The following is an 8,892-nucleotide window of genomic DNA, read 5'->3' on the forward strand; positions in this document are numbered from 1 at the left end:
GTTTTTAAAAAATTGTGTGCCAATCCTAAATAAGAGCAATCTCCCTTTAAGAGCACAAGCTAAAAATCTAATTGAAATCCTCCGTACAAGCTGCAGACTCCTCTTCCCAGGCACTGAGCAGGCTTGGCACAGTGTCCAGGCATGGCCGGCTCTCTGCTGGGGGCAGCGTTCTTGGCTGTGAAGGCAGAGCGTGCCCTCTGTCACTCATGGCGAGCAGTCCTGTCCAACTGTCTCTTTCGACAACTTTATCATCAATCTCTTTATTAACAGCTCCGCTGCAGACTGAGAGCGCAAACAAGGACAGTGCGCATGCCAGATTTCTGGAAGGCACACGGCACCAGACACCGCGCAGGGCAAGGGCTGCATAACGCTGAAGTGGAAGCTGCAGCACAAAACTTAAACACAATACTTCTTAAAACAGTGTGTATTATGTTTACTCAGTATCAAACTTCTGGGGGCCTCTGGTGGTCTAGTGGTTAGGGTGCAGGACTCTCACCGCTGCGACCCGGGTTCAATTCCCAGCCCCCCGGGCAGATGGAGCTCGTCAGCCCTGTAAGGCAATCCATCTAAGAGAAGGTCACTCTAAACAAACCTACATTCTGGGGACCTCACTGCCACTGTCCAAGTTTACTTGGCCCCGGCAGATGAACCTCAGGATTAAAGGGTGGGCTCAGTTCAGCGCACGCTGTGTCTCACCTAAAAAATCCACTGCGCAGGCTCGAAGGGTTAATGACCTTTCCCAAATCTTCGCTCGCGAAGACTGGCCATTACATTATATCAAACTTCTATTTGGGGAGAGGGAGGGGGGAAGCTGTTTCTCAAATGTCAAGGATTGCCCAGCTTGCCTCCAGTTTTATCTTCATGCCATTTGAAGTGCCCGATCACTGAAGGGTACTTGACCCAACATTCCATTCAACTTTAACAATTTTATCTGCTTTAGGTCAGCATACCACCCTAACTGAAGCAAACGCCACAGAAACAATCTTTAATGAAGTGAAAAGTTTCGTAAGACGTGTAGACTTGAAGCATGTAAAACTTTCTTTAAGTAACCTTATTCAGGAAATTTACTTCTAAAATCACAAACTTGAAATGGGTGTGCTAGGTCACAAATAAGGCAGACAAAAAGACACTTGCACTTGTAAGCTGTCCAGTATCTGTGTGGGCCACAGTTATTATGGGGCAGTTTAAATGCATTGGCTAGTTTCTTAAGTTAAATAAATGCATGCAGCTTTCCTTACCCAATAAGCTGGGGTTTTTATCACCTTACATCAAAAGTAATTTTCCTCTTTATCCTTTCCTATTACTTTCCTGGATTTTGGCTCTTACTGAGAGGAAGTAATTTACTGCAAAACCTAAGCTTAAAAAATCTACGTACACCATCAAACATTTTTTCCCAACCATCCCAACACTGTTAAATTTGACTTTTTCTGAATTTAGTAGAGTTTCTGAGGTAAAAACTTAATAAAGTGTGTAGGACATTGTCATTCTTAGTTTATTTGAAATATGGCATTAGAATAGAGAGAATATAAGAATACTGAGGTAATTAAGAAATCCAGACTTGCTGAATAGGAACTGTGATCTGCTTAATTCATTAAGTATGGGAGGCAGAAAAAAAAAGTTACCTAAAAAGAGCATTCCAGAATTTATTTAGAACAATACAAATATACCTAAACTTTATTAAAAAACCATTAGAGTTTAAATATCAAAAAAAGCAGATGGAATATCCAGCAGTGGTTCACTGTATTTTTCATAATAAAACATGCCCTCTGAAGTTTCATATCAAAGTTTGCATTCTTTCAGTGACAATATTAGCAAATGTTTTATGTTTGTAGGCATTTCAAATCATTAGTTTGAACTTTGTAGACGTATCAAACTGCATCTCCCTCTACCAACAAACCCAAGAGGGTTTGTTTCTATTGAAGAGATACTTACTTCTACTAAGATTATTATACTAAAACCAGTTTATTACTGACATTTTTCCAATATGAATATTGGATCTGTAAACAAAGTGAACCTACCAAGCATTCGGCTGTAATATATGGTAAGTATTGTTCAGCCACAATGATGGCAGAGAGATTAATCACAGCAAAGGTACTTGACTAGTGTGTTCATTAAGTTACATAAATGATGCCAGCATCACTTCAACATGCAAAATATCTTTTGTAGAAATGCACATAAGTTCCAGATAATATCTATTACGAGAGGATAAACATATTCTGTTCAGCCTGGAGGGGACTGAGGGGAGACCTCAGTCTACAACTTCCTCTTGAGGGAAAGAAGAGCAGACACCGACATTTTCTCTGTGGTGACCAGTGACAGGACCCAAGGGAACGGCCTGAAGTTGTGTCAGGGGAGGTTTAGGTTGGATATTAGAAGGTTCTTCACATAGAGAGTGGTGGGGCACTGGAAGAGGCTCCCCAGGGAAGTGGTCACAGCACCAAGCCTGACAGAGTTCAAGAAGCATTGGGACAATACTCTCGGGCACGTGGCGTGACTCTTGGGAATGGTCCTGTGCAGGGCTAAGGGGTGGACTCGATGATCCTTGTTGGTCCGTTCCAACTCTGCATATTCTGTGATATTCTGCTTCCTCAGTAACTACCACGGTAGTTTTTCGTGCATTTAAGCATAGGTTCTGGTTCAGCAATATCTACTGTGTTCTCGCTGAATTATTTTTGGTTACTCTAGAGGCTGAAGAACTGTTTTAACTTTCTGTTGATAAAATACATTCTCCCATTAAGGCACATTTACTGTCAATTGATATTAATTACTATGCAGTTACCATACACTTATAGCTTCAAGTTTAAAGATTTTGCAGTTTAAAACAAACAAACAAAAAACAAACCAAAAAAAAAACCAAAACCCACAAGAAATGCACTTCTTAGTGCATTAAAAAGTGGCATGCACACATACTACCTACATCAAGGAAGCACAACTTCAGCTAGAAATCATCAGCTCAAATGTCTGATTCAAATCAGTATGTCTGAAGCCATCTGTTAAACCATGGCTTATTAATGTTAATTATTTTGGCTACAACAGTAATTTTCAGCTTTTTGTTTGTGAATTCTTATGAGTCTGTGAACTTACTTCTGGAGGCTGATGATGGGTAACTCAGAAAAACAAGCTATTGAGACTTATTGGCAGTAGATTGAGAAACACTAAACAGAAATTTGTATATCTACTAGCAGATTTTTATTGGTCAGAGAAAATAAAAGATAAGCCATAAATAACATCATCAGCTGTGATGAAAGGGAGGTGTGGTGGGCAAGATATAAAGATGATTAATCTGTTCTAAACAAGGCAAGCAATTCCATGCTGTGAAAAATATATACAACACAAAGGTTTATTGTTTTAGGCAGGGCAATTATAATACGAAGACCATAATCACCAGTGGTTTTAGCAGTTAAAGAAATTTTAGTCAAAAGGAGACTACTTGTTAAAGTTAACTCACATCAAGCATTTGGAGGATTGGGCTCATGCTGATACAAAGATCAATCAAGTGGTGCACAGCTACTTGTAATTTTTACTTTTATTTCAGGGCACACTCAAACTATTCGACAAGAAGAGAAACAGTGCCATCTGCTGACGTAAGGAGTAAGCACTTGTAAGAAAAGCAAGTGTGTGGTGCCAAAACTCTTACAGCCAATGTTTTTAAAAAAATGAAGTTCAGACTTCCCAAGAAAATAGTGTAGCCTTAAATTGTCTAGGCATATGTTTCTTTTAGTTTTGTCAGCTTTGAAGAATTTAAGACAGATTCCTAATCAGGGGAGAAGGAATGGATGCCCTTAAAATGCTTAGGGTGTTTTTGAGAATAAACTGTCCCCACCAAGCCACTGCACAATCCACAACCTTTCCCTTTAACAGACTACAACTCAAAATCCTTCTGAGTGTTACTTCCACTTCCCATAGCAAACATAAATTAATCTTCTCTAAATAAGCATCATGTAGTATTTCTTTTAGGTCGTACTGTATTTTCACTTAGCAGAAAATTTAAGAGCCGAGTATGAATTAAGAAAGTAAAATCAATTTAGTACCTTCAGAAAAAATCAGACAACCGTGGGATTGTGCTGTTTTTTATTGTGTTTTCAATGGAGAAATACATCATCTGTTTACAAAATAGCTCTTGAAAAATACAAGGAGTACAGATACTATAAAACAAAGCAAACTCCAGTCATGAGACACTACGTACATCATGCGAAAGCAACAGTCTGATCTCCAGGTTATGAAAACTAGAATTAAAAAGTCACTATACAGAAAGATTCCAAGTTTCCAGCTTGGCAAAACTTGGGTGCAGTTACATGAAACGTTTAATAAAATGAAAAAGATTTTTCCGATGTGTAAACAAAATGACAAGACTAAATTTGTGCCTGGCAATTTCAATCTAAACTCCATAGCTACACAAAATACACAGACAGCTTGTACACTTCAACTGTTAAGATATAACCTTCTTTGGGGGGTGGACGACAGCAGGCTGCACAGGGCAAGGAAAAGAGAAATATTGTATACTAGACATCTTAGACAAATGGCAAAAAAAAAAAACCCTTCAGTTACTGCACAGCCTAAGTAAAAGATAAGCTACACTCTGACTTTGGAGAATTAATTTAGAAGGATAAGGGGAAGAGTGTAAGTAATTTAACTCTAACATGAAAGATGCACATGTAATAGGATGGAGCACAATGGGAGAAGGGAGCTCGTAAAACATGCTAATCAAAGTATGGGAAGTATGATTTGACATCCCACATACTTCAGACTTAAGTAATAGTAACATGAAGTTTGTTATCTACATCTGGTATTACTGTTGGTATCCCTCATGTTCCTCAAATACTGCTGTTCTTTGCCATGAGAGCTTCAGTTTTTTCAAAAGAAAAAGGCTGTTACTTTTTTGATAGGACTACAAGAACAAAAAATAGGAGTAAGAGAGCTTACTAGATGTCAAGTGCTTACTAGAAATATGATTTTTAAAAATTCGGTGTTGTTCAGTATGTAAAACTATTTCTGATGAGCCATCTAAAAATAAAAAGATTAAAATTCTTAGGGAAAAGTCTTTTTGCGTTTATTTAAAATTTGAAGCTTTTTAATGCATATAGGACCCTTTGGAGTGTACAAAATTCATCTTATATTTAGTGATTCAAAGGCCATCAAGACAGGTGTTGTATTTTACAGGCACACAGTATTTACCTAAACACTTTAGTCACGGGACAAATTTTGAATTTGTGCCTAGAGGTCACAAAGTATTATGACTAGGTAAGAGGCAGGGGGGAACCCAAATGAGTACATGGCTTCTTTTTATTTTGTATAAATAACTGTTCTCCTAGATGGTGCATACAAGCTGAAAAAATAATTAAAAAAAAACACCAAAAAAAAAGAACATAAAATGCAAAAGCTTTTCCCAAGAAATAAAGGGATCAAAAAAGGGAATAAGGAGTTCAATTAGCTCAAAAGAAAGTTTATTTACTGTTTGATTGCTGATCTGTATGCACCTTAAAATAATCCTATAAATAAAAGCAGACCACATCTTAATCATGTCCCACCAATACCAAAACTTCCCAATTACCTCCTCAAGTTATAACCCCAAGATTTGACATCACATGTTAAAGACTTACTGCTGCTTGATGGCAGTTGAAGTATACTATACACTTTGTTTTCAATGTATAGTACATCACAGAATGTCATCCAATTTGCAGATTACTACTATTGAAGAGATTCTTCAATAAAATGAGAGTGTATCAGCTAAAGATCTAAAATTAGTCATACTCCAATAAAAAAAGTACATAAAAGTGCATTAAGGGATTCTTATGCCAGTTTAATCTCAATTTTGAAACAATTCAAACAAATTCAATCAGAATGTCAAATATGGCTACAAATAGTGTTCATGTTTTTAAAGGCAGTAATCCTTCGAAATATTTAATGCAACTGTTGCTAACACATTAATTGTACTCCTGGCTTCACATACTAACCTGGACTTCCAATCAAGCGGCAATTTTAGTCCAGAAAGGGAAGTGCACAAAATATACCTAAATCCACTTGCGATTATGTTCTAGTCTTGCACCCTCCATTCTCCTTTTTTTCTAGCATTAGAAGACAACAGGTTGAGTTGGCAGATACTGTTTATGGACCCCTGAGGTTGTTTTTACCGGTTCAATCTCAATTTTATTGAATTCTTGATAACAGGAATAGGATTTGCAGGGAGAGCAGGGATATCTGAAAGGTCTGTACTGGGTGTTTTCTGAAAAGAAAAGAAGAAGTTTGGTTGTATTTTAACTTTGTAAATATTAAAAAGAAAAATTTTGTAGTAATTGGCATTAACTTTCAAAACCAAGATCTTCAGAATACTTTTTAGGAATATATGAAGACAAGGATAATTACAAATCAAATATAGAAGCAGATATTTCCTTTGCCTACATAGTCTTTACTAAAGAAAATTTGTACAAGAGTCTTTGTGTGCACTACCCTTTTCAACAACTGCAAGAAATTAGCAAGTGCTGCAGATCAAGCTGAACCTACTAATAATCTGTATTATAGTAAAACATAATATCCACATAAAAAGGTTGCTTGATCAGTGACATCTACTATCTGATCTACATGGTTAGTATTTAAAAATCCTTTTAACAATTCAGTGTTAAGTCTCTGCCCCTTACAGATGAGTGATGAAAAGCTGTCCCCAATGCAAAGTATGTGTTTTCATACATTCACAGTCCTGACTGTTGAAAATCTCTTTACAGTCAAATTTCCAGTTTTTCATATTGGTTTACATTTATGAGAAAAGAGGTATGACAAACTTTACAAAACACGCTGTATGAATGAGTTAAGAATTCCACCTTGACAACAGTCTGAACACTTTTTTCTCACTTAAGACTTAAATAACATTAAGCAAAATTGTATCTAAAGCCAACTAAAGGAAAACACAGAAAAGAAACTCTCTCAAGATTGAGTGTGATTCATTAATTTCTTACTTGCCTTACATGCTTCTAATGTTAGGATGGGGGTTTTATTACCTTCTAAAGTATTTTCTCTTCCACTGTGGCACAGTATTTGCCATCCCAATAACCCAGTTATTTTGTACTACTTCACATCAAATGTTTTCTTATGTTATAAACAGTCAAAATTAATATAAGAAAAATTTTATACATGGGGAAAGCTGCATTAAAATGACTGCTCTAAAATGTTGCTTTGTTGAAAAACAAACAAAAAAAATCAACCGAGTTAACACTGGCTGATCAGTAGCACAGCACAATGCAACAAGGACCAGGGCAAAATAGCTCTGACCTCCTGCCTTGTCCCTGTCCCCAGTAACCCACTCTGGTCAGTCCTGATCTGTGGTTTGATACGTTACTATTTTCTGCAACATGGGCAGTGTTTTAAACAAAGCCAATGAGAACACTGAAAAACAACACAAGAGGCTCACCATTCTTTTGTAGTTTCCAGATTACTTTAGCTACAACAACACAAGCTTTATACAATCACCCCTCAACAACAGGTGAAATAAAGTTGGTGTACTTACTAAATGATCTAAAAACTTCCCTGAAGCAGTTCAGAGAGCCCATGTAGCATCTACAGTTTTTCCCAAACAATCTTGTTATCTTTATATTCAGTACTGTTCATATAGTTCAAAATATCCAATAAGAAATACTATTAAATACTACTGCAATAGATCTCCATTTTCAACCAATATATTTACTACACATCATTTAATGATTCAAGTGTGCATAAAATGTTTTGTGATAGTGAAATTTTAATCAGTAGAGCACTAAGAGAAGCTTAAAAATGCTAGTAAAACAAAGATGTACTCTCTAAAAGTTGTTACAAAAACCCAACAGAAACAAAAATTTAAGTGAATGGCACAGAATACTTAGTGTCTATTTATCCAATGGACCTTACACTTTTAACATCTGCAGTGAAGCAACACAGCTAGCTAAGGAATGACAAGATCACAACTTCTCTCTCATACCAAATACCAGAATCTGAAGTCACGTTTCAGATATTCTCAACCTCTACCTGGATATCTTTGAGCAGCTGCTATTTAAAGCATTTGTTTCTTTGCTAGAAAGGATTATTCTGTGATGTGCAAAGCACAAAGGAATAAACTGAGCCCCTTACTTTGAAGGCACAATTCAGAAGAGTGAAACCAGCTTCAGTCAGTTTGTATGGCAAGCCATACATGTTTAGCTACAATGCACATTCAATAAGATCAATGACCATCTAAAACACAAAAATTGTGACAGTAACAAGTAGTTTTCCATACAATGGATTTATATTTAAAATTTTACATTTATTTTTAGCATCTGGACTCATTTCAATGCTTTCACCACAGATCGGTGCAAACACACATGGAGGTATTGCTTTTAAAAACAGTACCTGAGGAGCTTGCAGAGAAGTTGTCTGAAGAGTTTCTGCTTGAGAATTAACATTCACTTCTGTCTCAGGTTGCTCCTGAAAAAAATTAAAAGTATCACCAAAGTTACACCACTTCCCATTATAAAAGCTACTTATATAGATCTCCACTAACCAGAATGCTTTATATTGTGCATATATAGCAAAAGGAAAAGGCAAGCATTGGTGCTTGCTGCATTGATACTCTTCCTTTTATAATGTAGGAATCACCACATTAGAAACTGTTTCCCTGATTAGGAATTTGACATCAGCATAAGCTACATCACTTCTCAGTTGTCACTTTAACCACTTAACATCTTTTATACAGAATCCTATAGGAAAACATTAATAATTCAACTCCATTAAGACAAAAAGTGTATTATCAAGGAAGATCATGGGAAAAGCTTCAGAATTTGTTGAAAATTCAACTGCTTTTCCACTACTTTTGCCACTCTGCCATGAAAGTTTTCCTGCTGCTTTAATGGGTTCAATCAGCTTTCTGAATTAATAGATGAGTAGCAGAGT

General features: G+C 36.6%; 1 protein-coding gene across 4 annotated transcripts in view; it reads right to left on the minus strand.

The window, feature by feature from the left end:
* Nucleotides 1-4,054: 4,054 nt before the first annotated feature.
* Nucleotides 4,055-8,892, minus strand: part of PAPOLA (poly(A) polymerase alpha) — a 44,723-nt gene continuing 39,885 nt past the window's right edge. For 3 of the 4 annotated variants that reach the window (XM_017829804.1, XM_017829802.1, XM_017829801.1), the window contains exons 21-22: nucleotides 8,353-8,427; nucleotides 4,055-6,223 (exon numbers count right to left, since the gene is read on the minus strand). In XM_017829804.1, coding sequence (XP_017685293.1) covers nucleotides 6,128-6,223; nucleotides 8,353-8,427 — 171 coding nt within the window. In that variant the 3' untranslated portion in view covers nucleotides 4,055-6,127. The remainder of the gene's footprint in view (nucleotides 6,224-8,352; nucleotides 8,428-8,892) is intronic. The other variant, XM_017829803.1, reaches the window with a different exon arrangement.

This window comes from Lepidothrix coronata, unplaced genomic scaffold, assembly GCF_001604755.1.
Source record: "Lepidothrix coronata isolate B3197 unplaced genomic scaffold, Lepidothrix_coronata-1.0 Scaffold169, whole genome shotgun sequence".
Classification (NCBI taxonomy): domain Eukaryota; kingdom Metazoa; phylum Chordata; class Aves; order Passeriformes; family Pipridae; genus Lepidothrix; species Lepidothrix coronata.